Here is a 22,499-nt window from a genome sequence, read left to right as displayed (position 1 = left end):
TTACTGCATGAAACCACCAATTATTTTGAGAAACTGGTCTACCTTGTCCTTGAGTGGCTGAGTCCAGCTGGTCACTCTACTGCAGCTCCAAGTAACTGTTTCCTTCCTGGCCCTGCCTCCTATCCAGGGGTGAGGACTCACCCCTTTGTTTACCTGAATATTACAGAGCTAGACCTGCAAACTGGTCAGCTCCAGCCTGTGGCATGCTCTCCCGTGGGTAATCAGGGCGCCAGAGCTTGTTTGTCTTGGGTTTTAACCTTCCCCATCCCCCAAACAAAAAGCAGTTCTTGTTCCCAAAGCTGTATGATGTTCTCAGCCTGTGATCTTAGTCTATTTACCATATTTTTTCTTTTTACTTTTATTCTTGCAGTAAAGGACACTTTAATAGTTTGTAAATACAGGCAAACAGATTATTTTCATTTTGAAGTTAACAGGAAGTGATCACTCCAGAAGGAGTCAAATGACATTTCCACGTGCCACCGTGCAGGCCTGCACATATTTCAACAGTGACTAAGACACAACCCTCGTCACTCTTTGCGTATATTTTGCAGTGTTGACCATCGGTTTTGACAGTTCTGTTTTCAGCACAGCAGTGTATTTAAGATCCTCAAGACTTCCATTTAGATGTGTTTAGCACCTGAAACTTGGAAAAAATCCTGAGCTCTTGGATTGGAGGTATGAAACACAACTGTTTGTACTCATCTCTTGGGGCCTGTGTTGCCTTCCATCACTCAATCAAAGCTTTTTTTTTGCATTGCTTGCCTTTCAAAGAAAAAGAAAAACTGTGTTTTAGGTGCTCTGACTCCCTACCTCCTTCAAGTCTTGGCTCAGCTGTCACTTCAGGCTACCCAGAGCACCTTTTAAAATATTTCAGCAACCTTCACCCACTCGCAGCTCCTTGATACTTTTGTCCTGTTTGCTGAACACAGATCCTGACATTTTCTCAAGTTCATGGTCCACTCTTACTAGATTGTAAGCTCCACAGAGGCAGAAGTTTTATTTTGTTCAGTGGTTCATACAAGCTGGTCAGAACAGTGCCTGGCCTAGAGCTGATGCTCAAAAAATAGTGAAAGAATGGTAGCTTCTGATAGGCTTGAAGGTTTCAGTTCAGGGATTAGGTCATGAAGGACAAAATTATCCATAAAAACACAAGTTTCAAATGGGCCATTCAAGGATCATAGGGAACACCTTGGAGCTTACTGGAAAGATTTGGAGGCTGGGCATAGGGCTCGAATCCCAGGTCTGCCACTAAACTAGCTCTGTGACATGGGTGGGCCAATTTATTTTTTGTATAAAGGAAGTGGTGAATTTCCTTCCTGTTAGATATAATTACATCAGAGGTTGTGACTATGAAATCCTTTGCAAATTAAATGACATTGTTGCATATTAGGAGTAAGTATTATTGAAGACTAAAGTGACAGTGACTTAGGCTAACAAGCCAGAATAATCTAGGTTTTTATTTTTTTATTCACTGGTGCTATTCATTGGAAAGACTGATGCAAAGGCTGAAACTCCAATACTTTAGCTACCTAATGCGAAGAACTGACTCATTGGAAAAGACCCTGATGCTGGGAAAGATTGAAGGCAGGAGGAGAAGGGGACAACAGAGGATGAGATGGCTGGATGGCATCACTGACTCGATGGACATGAGTTTGAGAAAGCTCTGGGAGTTGGTGATGGACATGGAAGCCTGGAGTGCTGTAGTCCATGGGGTCACAAAGAGTCAGACATGATTGAGTGACTGAACTGACTGAATATTGCAGGACATTTATTGGAAAATGCAGAATATGTCACGAGTCAGGGAAAGTAGCATATGTTGAGCTGGGTGTCTCTAAAAACAGTTTTCAGACTTGATGGGAAGTACAGCTGAGAAGGCTCTCCTCTTGGTTAGTAAACTCTCCTTGAGGATTGATTTTCTTGATGGAAGTAGCTGATCATCATCTTGAAGATGATCTTGCCCAGTCTCCTTTTCCTCAGGTGCAAGGAAAACCTAGTTGTGGGACAGAGTAGCTAAAACATTTCAGAGCCTTATCAGGCTAGAACCAACATGAATATGTGAAGATATTTGAAATATATATTTTAAAAATATTTAAAACACATATATTTAACATACACACATATTTGTATATTAAAATATATGCACAAGACATGGACTGCATTCTCGTGTAAAAATTTCCAGGTCTGGCATAATGCCTCTGCCTCCTGTCGTTCAGTCACCAAATTGTGTTCGACACCTTATGACCCCATGGACTGCAGCATGACAGGCTTTCCTGGCTTTCACTATCTCCTGGAGTTTGCTCAGACTGATGTCCACTGAGTCCGTGGTGCGCTCTGACCATCTCATCCTCCGTTGCCCCCTTCTCTTGCTCTCAAGCTTTCCCCACATCAGGGTCTTTTGCCAATGAGTTGGCTCTTTGCATCAAGAAAGGATACACGGAATGTACACAGAAAAATTACACAAAAAAGGTCTTAATGAGCAGGATAACCACGATGGTGTGGTCACTCACCTTGAGCCAGGCATCCTGAATTGTGAAATCAAGTGGGCCTTAGAAGCATTACTTCTAACAAAGCTAGTGGGAGTGATGGAATTCTGGCTAAGCTGTTTAAATCCTAAAAGATGATGCTTTTAAAGTGCTGCATTCAGTATGACAGCAAATTTGGAAAACTCCGCAGTGGCCACAGGACTGGAAAAGGTCAGTTTTCATTCCCATCCCAAAGAAAGGCAATGCCAAAGAATGTTCAGACTACCGCACAATTGGGCTCATTTCACATGCTGGCAAGGTAATGCTCAAAATCCTTCAAGCTAGGTTTCAACAGTATGTGAACTGAGAACTTTCAGATGTTAAAGCTGGATTTAGAAAAGGCAGAGGAACCAGAAATCAAATTGCCAATGACCGTTGGATCATAGAAAAAGCAAGAGAATTCCAAAAAATCATTGACTTCTGTTTCATTGGCTATGCTAAAGCCTTTGACTGTGTGGATCACAACAAACTGCCTCTTGAGGCCCAGGCTACTTCTGCCCTCTGTTCCACGTCAGTTGGGTGTAATCCTCATCCTGAAAGTTAGACGCAAGATCTATTCCTTGTAATCAGATGGAGGAAGAGACCCAGAAGAGGACAGCATACTGGCCAGCTCTCTGAAGGAAAGCTCCCTGAAGGTACTAAGGACAGCACCACTGACCTCTGCTGGCTAGAACTGAGTAACACAGCCACTCCTACTTGCAAATGGAATTGGGAAAATTTAGTCTGTATCCTAGGTGGCCATTATCCTGGTTCAAAACTTTATCACTGGTAAGAAGATATAGTACAATTGATCATATGCACTACCATGTGTAAAATAGATAGCTAGTGGGAAGTTGCTGTGTAGCATAGGAAGCTCAGCCTGGTGCTCTGTGATGACCCAGGGGGTGGGATGGAATGGGGTGGGGAGAGGGAGGCTCAAGAGTGAGTGGATGTATGTATACTTAGGTTTGATTCATGTACTGCAGAAACACAACATTGTAATGCAGTTATCTGATTGCTTTACAATGATTTAAAAAAATTAAAATTGGATTTAAATGTATTGCCATGGAAAAAGAACATAAAGGAAATCACTAGCATCTGATTTGCCTGGATTGGTGGCTAAATGTAGGAGATTTCTACTCACCCCTTCAGAGTTAGTCATGCGAACTTCTGAGGGGTAAATAAAAAAAACTGAATTTTAAGCAAGGCTTTACTTAAACACATGGAATCTTGAGACTTACTAGGTAGAGTGTTAACACTTGCCAAACAATGACAGAAACTCACAACATAGGAATGGCCACACTAAAATACATCTAGGCTTAAAAAAGAATGAAAACCAGACTACCATTTGGGATATAGGAACTTTATCTGGCCAATTCTAGAAAGATTTGGGGTTTCTTTTCATATAATCTTTCTAAACATTTGGATAATATTGCTGTGTTATTGTCTGCATGTGACTTGCTGTAATGTAGGGAGTTTTCTTTGTTCCTGAACAGAATAACCTGGGTATTATAACCACATTCAATTAAAATTTCCAACCATCTGAGGCTTCCCTGGTGGTCTAGTGGTAAGAGTCCGCTTGCCAATGCCGGGGTCATGGGTTTGATCCCTGGTCCCGGAAGATTTCACATGCCTCGGAGCAACTAAGCCCTTGCACCCCAACTACTGAGCCTGTGCTCTAGAGCCCAGGGGCTGCAGCTACTGAAGCCTTCATGCCCCAGAGCCTGTGCTTCACAACAAGAGAAGCCACCACAATGAGAAGCCAGTGCACCACAGGGACAGCAATGAGGACCTGGTGCAGCCAAAAATAGATATAAATAAAAAGAAAAAAAAAAACAACTACTACCAAGTGAATGGGTTTAAGTTATGTGGTATTTCCAGGTCCAGCTGCGTGGCATCAGTGGTACATTTTTAAAAACCACTGATAGCAACCAGGTCTCCACTTTAGCATAAGGACATAGCGGGATCCTGGAACCTTTACGTTTTTACAAACCTCACAAGGAATCTCTGCAGCTAGGGTTCTGAACAACTCAACTGGATGCTTTTTGTCTAACAAACTCATTGGTACCAGTTCTGAAAATGGCTTTTCTTCTGAATTTACTTCATTTTCCTTCAGTTCAGTTTAGTTGCTCAGTTGTGTCCGACTCTTTATGACCCTATGGATTGCAGCATGCCAGGCCTCCCTGTCCATCACCAACTCCCACAGGTTGCTCAAACTCGTATCCATTGAGTCTGTGATGCCATCCAACCATCATCCTCTGTCATCCCCTTCTCCTCCTGCCTTCAATCTTTCCTAACATTAGGGTCTTTTCCAATGAGTCAGTTCCTTTCATCAGGTGGCCAAAGTATTGGAGCTTCAGCTTCAGCATCAGTCCTTCTGATGAATATTCAAGACTGATTTCCTTTAAGATTGACTGGTTTGATCTCCTTGCAGTCCAAACGACTCTCAAGAGTCTTCTCCAACACCACAGTTCAAGCATCATTTTCCTAGTCCTAGAATAATTCTTGCCAGATCTGTATTTCCTTTTCCATTAATCCTTGCAGAGCTGCAGAATCTAAGACAATACCGTGAACTAGATTTCTGCGACATAGGAGTAGGCGTTACAAGGCTTCTCGCACATCTTTAAGAGAACAAGCCACCTGTCTTTCTGCAGTGACCCTGTTGCTGTTTTGATCTAATTGAAAGACTTTGATGAGCAAGACATCCCCAAGCCCTGACTCTTTCCTACTCAGTCACTAGGTTATGGGGGAAAAAAAAAAAAGTTATGTTATTTCACTTAATGGCCACAAGGTGGCGGGCCAGACAATTTCATTAGCTTCAGTTGCCATTGGCAGCAATGATCTTTTTTCCATTTGTTATTATAAGAATGTATCACCCTTCTACAAACGAAGAATACAGAATCTTAGGACTAGACAGAATATGAGATGATCCTGATCATTGATTATCTTTTAATATCTTCCAAAGTAGGGAGGTTGCTTACACATTTTAAATTGTTATTCTGACCTTCTAGTGTCCCTTCCAGAATCTAAGAAAAACACTAACACTCTTATTTCAGATACATGGAAATGGCTCTGTTCAAAGGGTTAACAGTGATGGAAATCTAGGAATGCAATTACAGGCATACCTGTAATTTTATTGTGGCTTATTGTGGGTTTGGTTCTAGACAATAGCAATAAAGTGAATATTGCAATAAAGTGAGTCACAAGTTTTTTTGGTTTCTGAGGGCATATAAGAGCTCTGTTTGTATTATACTGTAGCCTATTGAGTACAATGACATTTTGTCTAAATGTGTATATTTTAATTCAAAATATTATATTAGTAAAAAATGTTAACCATCACCCCAAGCCTTCAGTGAAGGCTTCATTATCTTTGCAATAATGGCATCAAAGATCACTAATCAGAGGTCACTATGATAAACAGAATAATAATGAACAAGTTTGAATACTGTGAGAATTACCACATGTGACACAGATATGAGGCGAGCAGATGATCTTGGAAAAGGTGGTGCCAATAGATTTGGTGAAGGTTGGCCACAGAGATCTGATCCCACATTTGTTTTGTCTGAGTTACCTAAAAAGTTGAAAAAAAGGGCAAAGCCCAAGTAAAGATTTAAGGGGGTGGGGGGGGGGGCAGGCGGGGAAGCAAAATGCTGTATGGTTTGTCTCTGTTTTTCCACCTCTGAGAGTATTTGCCTCTGTAAAAGGTGAAGTTTTGTTAACAGACCATCATTACAATCCAAAAAGTAGGCATCAAAGATAAATTCCTTTAAGTGTCTCTCAAAACTGACTTTGGTCTCATTGACTCAGTGTTACTAATTAATGAAGAACTTCCTCCTGTGGTAGGTGATAGAGGAAGATGAGGCAGGAAATGAACACTTTCGAGCATCTTTTTCCAAATGTGCTCTACTAATGTTTAGGAGACCAACATTTCACTGGGGGCTTGCCAGGTGGCACGAGTGGTAAAGAACCCTCCTGCCAATGCTGGAAGCATAAGAGACTCGGGTTCAATCCCTGGGTCGGGAAGCTCCCCTGGAGGAGGGCAGGGGAACCCACTCCAGTGTTCTTGCCTGGAGAATCACATGGGCAGAGGAGCCTGGTGGGCTACAGTCCCTGGGGTTGCAAAGATTTGGACACGACTGAGGTGACTTAGCATGCATGCATGCAAGCTCTCAAGAATAAAAGACTAGAACTACATTTTGGTACTTCGTTAAAAAAGAGAAAAGGCAAACAGCAAAAAAGAACTTCTGCAGCTAGGAAAATACACTTGAGTTTGTTTATAAAGTTCAGATCTAAAGAGATTTTACACACACACACACACACACACACATATACAGTAGTTCTCAGCTTATCCCTGCAGGCTCAACCACTGCTTGTCAACTGCCCTCTCACTAATTAATCTTGAACTGCACCGGTCCTTTATCTCTTTTGGGAACTACACTAAGCAGTTTCCTCTTTGAGGGCTGTGTGCCTGGTCGCATGTTCTGCTGAATTGCTTCTTCCTTCACTCTGTATGTCCAGCTCATTCTTTGTTTTCACTTAAGTTTTATAATCTCTGATCGCCACGTTAGAGATTATAGGCCCCTTCCACTATTGCTCTGAATCTCAAACCCTTTTTTGTTTCATTTGTAACACGAATTGAAACTTGTATTTTTAATTTTATTTTTGGCTTCATGGCTTTGCGCGGGCTTCCCCTAATTGCAGCGATCCACGCCTACTCTTTGTTGTGGTTCTTGGGCTTCTCTTGTTGCAGAGGGCAGACTCTAGGAGCCTGGGCTGAGTAGTTGTGATGCACCGGTTTGGTTGTGCTGTGGCGTGTGGGATCTTCCTGGACCAGGGATTGAACCCATGTCCCCTGCATTGGCAAGCAGATTTTTATCTGCTGCCCCACCAGGGAAGTCTGGAACTTGCATTTTTAATTTGCCTTTTTACTTAGATTTTAACATTTCTCTTATTAGGAAGAGTATAATCTCCATGAGTCCAGGGACCATGGAGATCATGAGACCAACAGAGATCATGTCTGTTTTTTAATTATTCCATAATTTTGTCACTTAAATATTTAATGTGTGTGCGTGTGTATGTGTAAGTCTCTCAGTCATGTCTGACTCTTGCTGATCCCATGGACTGTAACCTGCCAGGCTCGCCTGTCCATAGAATTCTCCAGGCAAGAGTACTGGAGTGGGTTGCCATGCCCTCCTCCAGGGGATCTTCCTAACCCAGGATGGAACCTAGGACTCCCGCACTGCAGGCAGATTGAGCCAATGGGGAAGCCCACTGTGTGTCTACTCTTTATCAAGTAGTATACCATTAGGCACTCAATAACTATTAAGTGAATAACAGTGTCTCTTTAGAGGGAACCTCTCTCCTTTAAATTTTCTATATATAAATAAAGAGAGGCAAGTAGTAAAAGTTCAAACTCTTCAACGTTTCAGAAGTTCAGAACTTGAACTTGAAATAAGCACATGATCTTATTTCAAGGCTATATATTGTCACCCTGCTTATCTAACTTATATGCAGAGCACATCATGAGAAATGCTGGGCTGGAAGAAGCACAGGCTGGAATCAAGATTGCCAGGAGAAATATCAATAACCTCAGAGATGGAGATGACACCACCCTTATGGCGGAAAGTGAAGAGGAACTAAAAAGCCTCTTGATGACAGTGAAAGAGGAGAGTGAAAAGGTTGGCTTAAAGCTCAACATTCAGAAAACTAAGATCATGGCATCTGGTCCCATCACCTCATGGGAAATAGACGGGGAGACAGTGGAAACAGTGTCAGACTTTATTTTTTTGGGCTCCCAAATCACTGCAGATGGTGACTGCAGCCGTGAAATTAAAAGATGCTTACTCCTTGGAAGGAAAGTTACGACCAACCTAGAGAGCATATTAAAAAGCAGAGACATTACTTTGCCAACAAAGGTCCGTCTGGTCAAGGCTATGGTTTTTCCAGTGGTCATGTATGGATGTGAGAGTAGGACTATAAAGAAAGCTGAGTGCCAAAAAATTGATGCTTTTGAACTGTGGGGTCACAAACAGTTGGACATGACTGAGTGACTGAACTGAACTGAACTGAAGAAAGTAATGTGATAGATATACCTATTAAGATATATAAGAAAAAAAGTTCATCACTAACCTAAAAATTTATATATGTGGAACACATATCACGGAACCTGAACCATGTAGCCTAAATAATTGAACATACAACATTAATTTAACAAAGTGATGAATTGAAATTTGGGGAAATGAGACAAAGCCAGCCCATTTAGGGTCTAAATTAGCATGATGTTTCAATCCTAACCTATGGTTACTGTGACCTTCCTTTCATTAGGATTGTGTGACTCTAAAAGAAAAAAAAAAAAAAAAGGCTTGTGTGATTCTGATCTGAAGAAGGATAACAACCTAGGTTGAAGATGGTGTTTGCCGTCTCTTAACTGTGGTTTTTCCAGTTCATCCATCTACTCAGTCAGACTTTCAAAGCTTTTTTAAAAAATTACAATTATTTTAATTTTTTTGTTAGAGGATAATTGCTTCAAAATGTTGTGTTAGTTCTGCTGTACCATAAAGTGAATCAGCTATCAGTTCGGTGCAGTTCAGTCACAGTCGTGTCTGACTCTTTGCAACCCCATGGACTGCAGCACTCCAGGTTTCCCTGTCCATTACCAACTCCCAGAGCTTTCTCAAACTCATGTCCATTGAGTCAGTGATGCCATCCAACCATCTCATTCTCTGTTTTCCCCTTCTCCTCCTGCCTTCAATCTTTCTCAGTATCAGGGTCTTTTCAATGAGTTAGCTCTTCACATCAGGTGGCCAAAGTATTGGAGTTTCATCTTCAGCATTCAGTCCTTCCAATGAATACTCAAGACTGATTTCCTTTAGAATTGACTGGTTTGATCTCCTTGCAGTCCAAGGGACTCTCAAGTGTCTTCTCCAACACCACAGATCAAAGGGATCAATTCTTTGGCTATATGCACCACATATGCCCTCCCTCTTGGATTTCCCTCCCACTGCACCCCCACCCTCCACTTTTCTTGGGCAGTCACTTAATTATTACTAAATTGTTCTAGAAGCTCAGGAATTCTGCAAGTCTTGACTGGGAAGCCTGATGTTCACCAAAGTTTTTCCTGTTACCTTATGCTGGTTTTTGTTGTGGCTAGGTACTCAACTGATTTATTAACAGTTTAATAAGAAAGACCCCAAAGACCTAAAGATATTTCTTCAGTATCGGGAGATTAGATACTGAATCCTGGGCCAATGCTGAGCATGAGGAAAAGACTGGTAACAGGGCTTCCCTGTTGGTCCATTGGTTGAGAATCCATCTGCCAATTCAGGGGACATGGGTTCGATCCCTTGTCTGGGATGATCCCACATACATGGGAGCAACTAAGCCCATGGGCCACAACTACTGAGCCTGCGCTCTAGAGCCCACGAGCCACAGCTAGTAAAGCCTGGTTAACCCGAGAGCCTGTGCTCAGCAACAAGAAACCACCACAGTAAGAGGCCTGGGCACCGCAAGCAAGAGTAGCTAGCCCCCACTCACCACAACTGGAGAGAGCCTGTGGGCAGCAACAGAGGTCCACTGCAGCCAAAAATAAATAAGCAAATAAAATTTAAAAAAAGAACTAATAGCCTGAAAGAGGTTTGTCTCACTTCAGAGAGATCAGCATACAGAAAGTACTTTTTTAATATGTAATTTACCCTAGTCATTTTGTAGCTAGCTCTCTGGTTAAATTTAACTTTGTAAACAGGCATGCACATATTACACGTGTGTTGATTATTTAATCATTAATTGCTGTATATGGCACTTGATTGCATACTATCTACCCATCTTCGTTGAGTCAAAGCATAAATTTTGGGGTATATTGTCAATTTTGTCATAAGCAGAGGAGTTTGAGGAATTTTGGCATGCTGCCATGACGTGCCTTATTTCCTAGTGTTTTTCTTTCCCCGTGTTCTGTCCACTAAGGAGCACGGTGGTGGCGGCGGTATAGTCCCTAGGTCGCATCCGACTCTATGTGAGCCCGCGGACTACAGCCTGCCAGGCTCCTCTGTCCATGGGATTCTTCAGGCAAGAATCCTAGAGCATGTATTGACTTAAAAAATAACTCACTCTCCCTTTGTTTATTTTAGGATTTTGTGATACTTTTTGGTATAATAAACTTCATTTTATTATCATATTGTCATTGAGAGAGCCAATATTGTGATTACCTTGAGATTTATTTAAAGGTAACTTTCTCCCCTAACTTGCACATTGTTCCTACCTTTTAAAATTTCTCCCTGTGTGTGAATGTGTGAAGAGAAATCTCTGATAAGAAAGATGTCAGTACAAAGTCATCTATGTAGCCTGAATGAAGAAATTGCAAGGAATTTCTTTATCCACTGTAGATGAATTTTATGTCTACTATGGTCTCATAAACACAAAATTACCTAGAGGTAAAATTATCAAAATATATGGTATCTCTCAGGACTTCAGTCCAGTGGAATGACTGATACACAAATATCAATTATAATGCAGTGTAGTAAATAATATAGAGGAGCGATGTCTTCTTTTCAGTTCACAAAAATTATTATTTAGTATGGCTGAGAATAAAATGCATGTAATATTTTCTCGTAACTTTGACCTAAGTTGCAAGAAATAAGATTGTATCACCCATATTGTGGGTGCTAAGGACAAATGCAGAAAAAAAAAAAAAAAAGAATAAAGCTTCCTGTTGGTTAATTGTGAAACCTTGCACAACAAGGAGTTTTTCTACTGAGGCACAGTTTCTGATTCTGTGCCAGCTTACCAGGTCCTGCTTCCTCAGACTTACACAAACTAATTCATAGCACAAGGAATTCCCTCCTCATTTCAGGTATGTTTTACTGTTTCTGGCTCTTTTGTAATCCCTCCTCCTCTAATTCCCGAAAGATGTCACCACTAGACAGTTCTTCTTTGTGCAGTTTCTAGTTTTAAACATTTTAAATAAATTTAAACTTTAAGTATAATATTTCTTTGATTCAACATATTGCATTTTGCTTTATTTGACTATGTTCTTTTCAAGTCTTTGATGTATGTCCAGTAATCTTTTTTAAATAAAGTTTCTCTGAGAAGTTTAAACTGAAGGTATTTAGAACCCTGACAAATAAGGGACTTCATCCTGTTTAGTGTTTTGCCCACACTGAATCTGATAGCCCATGCTTACAACAAAATTCTTCACACTTCTGAAGTTGAGCTTTTTGGATACTTAACCTATTTTGTTTATTTTTTAACAATAAAGAGAATTTATATAAAACATAGAAACAAGCTATTAAGTCCACTTATGGGGTGTCTTATTTCAGTTACAAAATAATACAAAAGATATTGTTCATAAGTCATGTTGTTAATCATAGAGTCACTTAGGAAAAGTGAAATGGTTAACTTTGTGCTTTAATCGTAAATTATGCACTGCCTCCGAGAATCACAGATAATAAACATATTTCAATTTCTAATAATAGCAGAACACCAACTCTGTCTTTTACTATTGAGTTTCATGAGGCAAACTGCAACTATGTTAAAAATAGGCCTGAAATTTTTGGATGACTTCATTGTAGACCTAGAATTTTTAAATTCTGTACTAAAAGCAATGATTACTTTCTAAATAAGCATTGGTTAAAGAGAGTTTAACTTCTGTAGGATTCTATTTCCTTTACTTTTATGTTCTTGGTGACATTTTTTCCCTGTACTCAGGGCTTCAAACTGTTAAGAACATGCTTCCGGGAAGTGTAATAGATGTATCTATTTATCAACTCAGGTTTTATTTAATTTTATTTTATTTTGGCCATGTCATGTGGCTTGCAGGATCTTAGTTCCCTGACCAGGGATTGAACCTGTGACCTCAGCAGTGCAAGTAAAGAGTCCTAACCACTGGACTGTTGGGGAATTTCCCACAACTCAGATTTTATATTATTGTTTTATTTTTCTATGTCATAATATGCCTTCCCAAATTATAGAAGAATATACTGATATTTGAGCACTTTATCCCTTACAGTTTTTTCCTATATAAAGATGGATGAAGAACCCATAATTTATAGTATTACTACTCTAAACCAGGATTTTCAGCAGAGGCATACACCAAAAAATATTAAGCATAAATTGGATCCAAATGAATTGCCATTAACCAAGAAGAAACTGAAACACCAGAAACCTTGTAAAAGACAGCATAAAAATATAGCAGAAGATGTCAATGATGAAGGTAAGCTACATTAAAACAGTATCATAAACATGTAGAGAATGCCTAAAATTATATACTGACATGCTATGCACTAGGGGGATTCAAAAATACAATAGTTTCTATAGTTAAAAAATGAAAATGTACAAGCAAAAATGTAAATGTTAATTTAGCACAGATAGCGCTAAAGGCCAAATGTTAAATACTGTAAATAATTTAAAAGATACCTTGGATAGTTTAGAAATCTCACTGCTAAAATGGGAGTTTGTTTAGACTTTAGAGGAAGAATATGATTTGAATAGAAAAGCGTTGGAAAGTAATTCCCTTGAGACAACGATGGTAGACAAAGGACAATGACTAGCTGTGGGTGTTGAGTTATATACCTTGATTGGAAGCCAGAAGTTGTATAGTGTGAGAAATAAATATTTTCGACATTGATTTCCGGACTAGATTGTGGTATACTTTGCGCCATAATCTTTGATGTAACTATTTACATAAGCCGAACATAAATGTTATTTCTTTTAAATTTGGAGCGCAAAATAGATGGGGTAAATCATTGTCAAGTGTCACTGAGAATCCAGGTGAAGTTTGGGATCCTGATGTGAATTAGTAGCAAGCTGTTTGACTTCCTTCATCAGATATCTGCAACACTACACAAGGTGTATAAAATGGAAAATGAGCAGTTGGCATCAGTGCAATCACTCAGGTGACCCATCACTAGGTCTAAGTTGGGTGATTAAGGCATGGTGGTGATAACAAATGAAGAGACTGTAAGAGATGCGTGACAATAATACTGGGGAAGAAATTCAGTGGGGGGAAAGAAGTTGATATGAAAGATAAAGGTGATACTCAAAAATTATTTTCTTGCTTATGAAATGTCCCCGAGTTGAATGACAAAAATAAGTCTGCATTTTATTGCTTCTGATCTTCCAACTGGTGAAGTATAGGTCCGTTGAGGATGCTGGCAGCTTTTTTTTTTTTTTTTCTTAAAGATTTTTTTTTTTCTGATGTGGACCATTTTTAAAGTCTTTATTGAATTTGTTATAATATTATATCTGTTTTATGTTTTGGCTTTTTGGACCTGAGGTATGTGGGATCTTAACTCCCCAACCAGGGCTCAAACCCACAGCCCCTGTATTAGGAGGCAAAGTCTTAACTACTGGGACATCAGAGAAATCCCTAGCTTCTTATTCTTTCCATAACACCATCACTGGTTCTATACTTGCATGAAACACTACGAACCTTAATATGTGAGAGAAGAATAAACAAATGGTATTTGTGGACTTCCTACTCTAGTAACCTCTTTTATCTTTTCATGTTGGAAAACTGCTCAGTGCCTAAATGAATCAATTGGCATTCTGCAGTTTTCTTGCTCAACTTATCTTTCTTTTCTTTTCTGGGAGGGAGAAGAATGATGGTAAGCTTTGGAGGCAGCATTAGTGAATTAGGGGCTCTGTCTTGCTGTGAATTGATTGTGTTATCGTAGACAAAAAGCTCATGTAAAAAATGAGATTGTTTTCAAACTTCTATTTCAGTATTATCTAAAATCGTTTGAAAATATTTTGCAGGCCTATTGTGAGAATCAAGAATTGACATGTATTTGATGTGTTCTTTTTTTTTTTTTTTTTTTGTGGTAAGAGATGATTTCACTTTATTTATTTTTTTTAATTAATTAATTTATTTTTTCATTTATTTTTATTAGTTGGAGGCTAATTACTTTACAATACTGTAGTGGTTTTGTCATACATTGACATGAATCAGCCATGGATTTGCATGTATTCCCCATCCCGATCCCCCCTCCCACCTCCCTCTCTACCCAATCCCTCTGAGTATTCCCAGTGCAGCAGGCCTGAGCACTTGTAAACTACTCCTTAAACATTGTGTTTATTTGTCCAGTCATCTTGCTTCATCTCATTTTGATCCTGCTTGTGTTTTCAGTCCTCTCAGGAGATGTCTTGCCTCTTCCATGGAGACTCATTTCTAGCATGCTGGGTGTCTTGTGCCTTCTCCTAATGGCCACGGTCCTTGTGGCAGCTGTTGTTACTGCAAACTGTAAGTAAATACAGAAACTTCCAAGCTGTCTTCCCCTCAGGAACACTGTTTAATTTCATAGAATATGATAAGCCAAAACAGGCTGAGAATAATTTTAGCTTACCAAAATTCTTCCTTTTTTATTTTCTTGAAAATTGCTGATTTATTTTTCTGAAATATAGTCTTTGAGTATCTCATTTTTGATGTTTCAATTTAAAATAAGATCTACTCATGATATTTGACTGTTTTTGCAGCATCTTCCAAAAAATCACCTCTCAAAATCCAGCAGAAAGGTAGGTTTTACAGAATGATTTCTTAAACTGATTTAAAAGTATTATTGTGCTGGTCAGAAACCCAGGTTCTATCCCTGGGTAGGGAAGATCCCCTGGAGAAGTGAATGGCAACTCACTCCAGTATTCTTGCCTTGGAGAATTCCATGGACAGAGGAGTCTGGCGGGCTATAGTTCATGGGTTAGCAAAGAGTCAGACATGATTAAGTAACTAACACTATCTATCCACACACATGGAGATTTCTCTGGGCAAGTTACTCTAGTGTGTATAATAGAAAATATAAGACATAATTCCAGCCATCAAATAACTTACAGTCTTGTGAAACTGAAGTTTGTGTATAATTAACTGAAATATAGGAAAACAGTGGTAAGGTTTTCAGGGAGTTTCCTGGGGTGTTTTAAGAAATTGTTATAAAACTTCATATGTTTGTAAGGGAATAGAAATACCTGTAATGAGAACAAATTTTGGAGAAGTAGAGTTTATATTATAGGGGCAAAATATTAACAAATATTAATCTAATGGAGATGTAATGTGAAGACCTTCTAGCCCTGAAATGCTGTAATATCAAAGTATGGAGATAAGAACATGAATAGACTGTAGGTCACCAGTGTCATATGATATATGAAGGGTCCAACATGTCTCAGAAGTGAGAGAAAAAGAAAATCTTTCATTCTAATTCATAATTTTATTATGAGTAATTTTTGTGTTTATGAAATGTTACTCTAATGACAAAAATGTACTTCTGTTTACAAGGTATATTTAAGAAATAATAAAGTCAGGCTTTGTGATTATTTTTTCCCAATTCAATCATAGAGAACCTGTGTCTTGGACCTCAGTGTCATTCTTGTCCAGAGAATTGGATTTGGTTCAGATGCAGCTGTTACTACTTTTCCAAGGAAGAGTTAACTTGGAGAGAGAGTCAAAGTGCCTGTTCATCTCTAAATTCCAGTCTCATCAAGATAAACAAGGAGGAGATGGTAAGTTGTGAAACAGAGCATCATAATGGTATGTGAAATATGTGAAGTCGATTGAGTGGATTAAGCTGAGAGTCATTGCATTTACCTGACCTCAGCACTAGACAAATGGCTTCAGCCATTTCAGACATACTCTTCAGGGTATGACTAGTTTATCTTTTGTTTACATTTTCAAATGCAAAATGTGCCATTGAATCTAGCTTTTATGTAAAGGGGAGAGATGTTTTGAAATAATAGGTATAAAGACCTTCATGTACAGACAGGTATTGTCAGATTCCCCTTATACAAGGTACCTAGAATAGTCGAATTCACAGTCAGAAAGCACACTGGTAGATGCTGGGGGCAGGGGGGTGCATTGCTGGGGAGGGGCGATGGGGAGTTAGTGTGTGGTGGGGACAGAGTTTCGGTTTAGGAAGGTGAAAAGGTCTGGAGACAGATGATGGTTGAGAGTTTCATAACAATGTGAATGTACTTAACTGCCATCATGAACTGTACAGTTAAACATAGTTCAAATAGTATATTTTATATTATGTGAACATGGTAGTTGCTCAGTCATGTCCGACTCTTTGTGATTCCATGGACTGTAACCCACCAGGCTTCTCTGTCCATGGGATTCTCCAGGCAGGAATATTGGAGTGGGTTGCCATGCCCTTCTCCAGGGGAGCTTCCTAGCCCAGGTGAATTCTGCTGCTGCTGCTGCTAAGTCACTTCATTTGTGTCCGATTCTGCGCGACCCCATAGACGGCAGCCCACCAGGCTCCCCCGTCCCTGGGATTCTCCAGGCAAGAACTCTGGAGTGGGTTGCCATTTCCTTCTCCAATGCATGAAAGTGAAAAGGGAAAGTGAAGTCACTCAGTCGTGTCTAACTCTTAGTGGCCTCATGGACTGCAGCCTACCAGGCTCCTCCGTCCATGGGATTTTCCAGGCAAGAGTCCTGGAGTGGGGAGCCATTGCCTTCTCCGCAGGTGAATTCTACCCCCCTCAAAGAAAGACACTTAGAAAATATGCATATTGAATGAATTTTGAAGGAGACAGTTATTACAAGAACTATCCCAAACAGAGAAAAGAGAACCTGGTATATAGCCCAACAACCAGAAAGTATAGCCTTTGTGGTCCAAAAGTTAATGGCATTGTGTGAGCAGTGCCTCACAATCTAGAACAGGATGCGAGGAGATGGAAGAGCTTTCCCTCACTCTGCCAATGGGCATCAGCATCGAGTTAAAGCATCCACTGTAAGAATTCTTCTGATAGAGGATGTTCTCTCCATTCTTCCCCTGAAGAGACAGGAATTAGACATTGGGGGTAAAATTAATCTTCAAGACATCTATAAAGGTCTTGCTTATAGACCTTGCTGCCATTTAAAAAAAAATCTTACTCCCTTATTCCCCAAACCGACACTATATTTTCACTAATATTTATTTATTTTCCATGTCTCCCATGAGAACTGGGAATTTGTGTTGTTTCTTGCTGTATCATTAGCTAAATCTCAAATTGGTCTTGGAATATAGCACATAATAATGAGTTTGTGGATGGGATAAATTGAATAAAGATAAACACGGTGTTGAATTTTTTTGAGGACTCTCATGCAGTTGATGAAAAGATAGTAATGAGAACTTTGTATTTGCATGTATTTGTTTATCACTAGCATTTCTTCTCCTTAAAATCTTTCTTTTGGATTGGAGTCTACTATAATGAAACTGGCAGGCACTGGCTGTGGGAAAATGATTCACTTCTGTCTTCTGATATGTAAGTATCTGTCTGACAATAGTGCAGCCTTCTTTGCCCTTGGTTTAATTGCTGCATTTGCCCCAAATAATAGAAATAAAGGGTGCCCGAGACACAATTTCAAGGACATTTAGGGAATTGGGAAAGGAGACAGTAACTTAAATCCAATCCCATGTCCAGAATTATAGCCTCCAGAAGCAGGTAACATAGCTCAGTTCCTTAATAAGTTCTCTCCTGAGAATTTTTCTTACACATCATCTCAGTTTGCTAGGGCTCTCATAACAAAGCACTGCAGATGAAGTAGCTTAAATAGCGGAAATTTATTTTCTTGACTGCAGAGGATAGAAGTCCCAGGCCAAGGTGCTGGCACTTTGGTTTCTTCTGAGTCCTCTCTCCTTGACTGTCGACTCTTTGGATCTATAGGTGGTCTTCCCCATTCCTGTTAATGTGCAAATTTCCTCTTGTAAGGACAGCAGCAATATTGGGTTAGGACCCACCCTGATAACCTCCTTTAACTGAATTAATTCTTGAAAAACCTTAACTATACTCATATTCTAGGGTAACGGAGGGTAGGATCCCAATGTATGCATTTTAATGGGACACAATTCAGCTCATAACACAAACCATGGATTAAAATCTTCTTACTTCCTCACTAACCACAGTGTTCTATAAGACCCAACTTCCAGGTCATTAATATATCTTTAAAATCTCCCTGGATTTTTACATTCTATCCACCATCTGCCTAAACACTATGGACACTAAAAATATTTATTGTCCTCACCAGAAAAATGTGATGATACCTGTTATTCATAGGCTTTTCACTCTTTTGTTTTTAAGTTGTCTGTCTACTTCTATAAGCAATGATAATCAGCCTTCTCTCCATCCTCTCAGACGCTTACCTCCTTACTTGAGTTTTTATGAAATATTTAAAGTTCTGTAGTCTATCAATAACTTTTCAATTTGTAAAAATCTTAGTTATCTGTGCTACTGATAGAAATTCAATTTGATTCAATTATATGTACATTGTGTTTTAAGTATTTATATATAAAATGAAAGTTTTATATTTCTTCTCTCTGGTATTTACTTGTTATAGAATTTCACAAAGACTATGCCATTTCTTCTGTTTTAGGTTTTCTCTTTCTACACCTACATTAAGACAAAGCTGTCTATCTTACAAATCGAGAGAAGTTTATTTAAGTGAAAGCTGTGGAATTAAACAGACTTACATTTGTAAGAATCACATTATTTTTTGATACATATATGTGGAATCTAGAAAAATGGTCCAGATGAACCTACTTGCAAAACCTATTATCAAACCTAGAGACACAGATGTAGAGAACAAACCTGTGGACCCCAAGATGGGTGGAAAGGGGGAATGGGATGGATTGGGAGATTGAGATTGACCTATATATACTACCATGTATAATATAGATAACCACTGAGAACCTACTATCTAGCACAGGGAACTCTACTCAATGCTCTGTGGTGACCTATAGTTGTAAAGCAATTATACTCCTATAAGAATTAAAAAATAGAATCACCTTATTTATTCTGTAAATTCACAGAAAAGATGAGCATTACTCTTATCTAATTCTACACCTTAATAGAATCGCCAGTGGTCACTTTCTTGGTCTATAGAGAAAATATGTAAATGAACACCTCTAGTAAAAGAATGTTCTCAAAATGTACTGCAATGCTATTTTATAAATGTACTATAATTTTATTGAGTGAGTATAATTTGATTTAGATGACTTTTCATGAAATAACACTGTGATAATACTTAGAATATATATGCCAATGCACTTTAGGAGACATTGCCTTAAATATTTTCTGAATTATACCATGAGATAAGTTAATGAGACAAGGTTAGACTGTGTTGGACATTAAACAGTTGTCTTATGTAAACTTACACTATTGTCACTGATATATGTATTGCTTTTTTTGTCTATAAAATTGTCAAAGTATATTGTTAAGTGATAGAACACAGAACCAGATGTAGAGATTAGTATAACTGAACAAGAAATAGAATTATTCCATAATTTTTTCAAAATTAGTTTTCAGTTTTATTACTACCCAAAAGTCCAATTTATTTTGTAACATGGTGACCCTGAGATAGCTAATTAGACCCATAGGTGACAATGTGGTTTAAAAGGATTTTGCTTTAAAGTCTCAATTGTGAAATGTTCATTCCTTTAAGTTGTTCTGTTGCATAGTATTTTTTAAAAATAAAAAATAAACAATTAGTATTTATTTCCTTTTAATTGTATCAAAGCCTTCAGAATTATTAAAACAATAGTGATGACAAGCTGTGGTTCATCTTCTCTTAGTCTTAAAACCTTCTATACCTTTTACACATACAGATACAATAAGCTCCCTTTTATGTTTATTTAATAAGATTTGGTCTAAAATTATATGCAAAGAGCAAAAGTTATGCTTTACCAAAGTTCTTATTTCACTAGAGCAGAAGCTACATGATAATGACAGAAGAATTAGATATAATCGTCCCTTGATATTTACAGGAAATTACTTCCAGGATCCTTGGTGGGTGCCAAACTGTGTAGATGTGTCAAAGTCCTTATATAAAATAGTTGCATATATTTTACAATATTTGTATAAATGTATGGCTTATGTACAAAAAATAACCTTGGTGTATTATTTACATATAACAGATGTACATATAAGTCATCTCTAGGTTGTTTATACCAAATACAATGTAAATACTATGTAAGTTGTTGTCAGAACAATGTAAGTGCTATGTAGATAGTTGCGTGGGTGTGGCAAATCCAAGATTTGCTTTTCAGATATTTCTAGATTTTTAAAAATATTTTCAGTTCATGACTAGTTGAATTGGAAGATGCAAAACCCATGGGTGCAGAGGTCCAACTGTGCTGTATTTGTTCTTAGTCCAAGCATTTCCATTGATGAAAATAATCAATAAACAATCTCTAATAGGAGCAGAAAAGAGCTTTATTTGAGGCAAACTGAGGACTATAATCTGGAAGACAGACTCTCCAATAACTTCTCTGGAGAAGCAGGATTTTCAGCATCGTTTCATATCTTGCTAGAACAAAGAACAACAAGCAAGTCAGGGATACATTCCTTCAAAGTGAAAGTGAAGTCGCTTAGTTGTGTCCGACTCTTTGCGACCCCATGGACTGTAGCCTACCAGGCTTTTCCGTCCATGGGATTTTCCAGGCAAGAGTACCAGAGTAGGTTGCCATTTCCTTCTTCAGGGGATCTTCCCAACCCAGGGATCAAACCCGGGTCTCCCACATTGCAGGCAGATGCTTTACCCTCTGAGCCACCAGGGAAGCCCATCATTCTTTCAAGGATTCACAAAAAAAGAAAAAAGATCAACATGTATGCAGAGGGTGAGTGTGGCTGTGGCACCTAGGAAGAGAGTCTTATCATCAAAGGAGGATCAGCATTGGCATCCCCAGAAGGGAGCATTTAATTTTTATTTTTAACATGGACATTCTTCAGTTCTGATCAATGTGTCCTTTTCTTTAATAATTAAAGCAGATGTACAGTGTATGTTTGATAGGCCACAAATAAGGTGTTAGTTTCCCTGATGGCTCAGATGGCAAAGAATCTGCCTGCAATGTGGGAGACTTGGGTTCCATCCCTGGGTCTGGAAGATCTCCTGAACAAGGGAATGGCAACCCATTTCAGTATTCATGCTTGGATAATTCCATGGACAGAGGAGCCTGGAAGGCTGCAGTTCATGGGGTCACAAAGAGTCAGACATGTCTGAACAACTAACACTTTCACTTTAGTATAAAATTCAAGTTAACTTATGCATAAGCCACAATGACTTCTTCATACCTCAATAAGTCAAAACTCCTTTTGTTGGTTTCTTCCATTCCTCCATACTTACTTTACTATGCTTTTATTCTTTAAATATTTCCCTTCCTAGATGGTCATTCTAAGCAAAAAAGCAGATCAGAGCAGCTTTTCACAGTTTAGTTTCTTACTCTGGTAAGTAGTTTCATGAAGATTTTTAAAAAAGAGTTTCCTTTTTGAATTATGGTTTTCTCTGATATATGGCAAGGAGTGAGATTGTAGGAGCAGATGGTAGTTCTATATGTAGTTTTTAAAGGAACCTCCAGAGTATTCTCTGTAGTGGCTGTACCAATTTACCTTCCCACCAACAGTATAGGAGGGTTCCCTTTTCTCCACACCCTCTCCAGGATTTATTGTTTGTAAAATTTTTAGTGATGGTTATTAGTGCTGGGAAAGATTGAGGGCAGGAGGAGTGAGGGCTACAGAGGATGAGATGGGTGGATGGCATCATCCACTCAATGGACATAAGTTTGAGCAAACTCCAGGAGATAGTGAAGGACAGAGAAGCCTGACGCACTACAGTCCATGGATTTGAAAAGAGTTGGACACAATTGAATGGCTGAATAACAGTGATAATGAATCATGCTAAGCATCTTTTCATGTGTTTTTGGCTATTTGGAAGTCTTCTTTGGAGAAAGATCTGTTTAAATCTTCCACCGAGTTTTTTTGTTTTTTTTTTTTCCATCTGGAGCAGAAGACAAACTTTTATTTTTATTTTTATTTTTTTTTGTTTTTTTTTCTCTCTCTTTTTTTTTTTTTTTAATTTATTTTTTTATTTTTCAGTGGGTTTTGTCATACATTGATATGAATCAGCCATAGAGCTACACGAATTCCCCATCCCGGTCTCCCATCCCACCTCCCTCTCCACCCGATTCCTCTGGATCCCCCCAGCCCAACAGGCCCGAGCACTTGACTCATGCCTCCCACCTGGCTGGTGGTCTGTTTCACCACAGA

The 22,499-nt window shown here is 38.9% G+C and overlaps 1 protein-coding gene across 2 annotated transcripts; it reads left to right on the top strand.

Annotated features, from left to right (window-relative positions):
- The first annotated feature begins 174 nt into the window (after positions 1 to 174).
- Positions 175 to 22,219, top strand: LOC136172185 (killer cell lectin-like receptor subfamily E member 1). 2 transcript variants are annotated; one of them, XM_065941361.1, is made up of 7 exons: positions 175 to 675; positions 12,502 to 12,705; positions 14,620 to 14,733; positions 14,967 to 15,005; positions 15,817 to 15,980; positions 17,623 to 17,723; positions 18,832 to 22,219. In XM_065941361.1, exons 2-7 carry the CDS (start codon positions 12,519 to 12,521, stop codon positions 18,953 to 18,955), a joined length of 729 nt encoding a protein of 242 aa, XP_065797433.1. In that variant the 5' UTR covers positions 175 to 675; positions 12,502 to 12,518; the 3' UTR covers positions 18,956 to 22,219. The 2 variants fall into 2 exon arrangements, with proteins under 2 accessions (XP_065797433.1, XP_065797440.1); XM_065941368.1 differs by lacking the exon at positions 175 to 675 and adding an exon at positions 11,255 to 11,346 and having other exon boundaries at positions 14,629 to 14,733.
- Positions 22,220 to 22,499: the final 280 nt, after the last annotated feature.

Source organism: Muntiacus reevesi, chromosome 1 (assembly GCF_963930625.1).
Source record: "Muntiacus reevesi chromosome 1, mMunRee1.1, whole genome shotgun sequence".
Classification (NCBI taxonomy): Eukaryota; Metazoa; Chordata; class Mammalia; order Artiodactyla; family Cervidae; genus Muntiacus; species Muntiacus reevesi.
This window is presented reverse-complemented; position numbering and strand designations above follow the sequence as displayed.

Coding starts and splice junctions, on each gene's coding strand:
- LOC136172185 (XM_065941361.1), top strand. CDS start 12,519: ATGGATGAAGAACCCATAATTTATAGTATTACTACTCTAAACCAGGAT. Junction 12,706..14,619: donor AGAAGATGTCAATGATGAAG/GTAAGCTACATT, acceptor TTGTGTTTTCAG/TCCTCTCAGGAGATGTCTTG. Junction 15,006..15,816: donor TCTCAAAATCCAGCAGAAAG/GTAGGTTTTACA, acceptor ATTCAATCATAG/AGAACCTGTGTCTTGGACCT.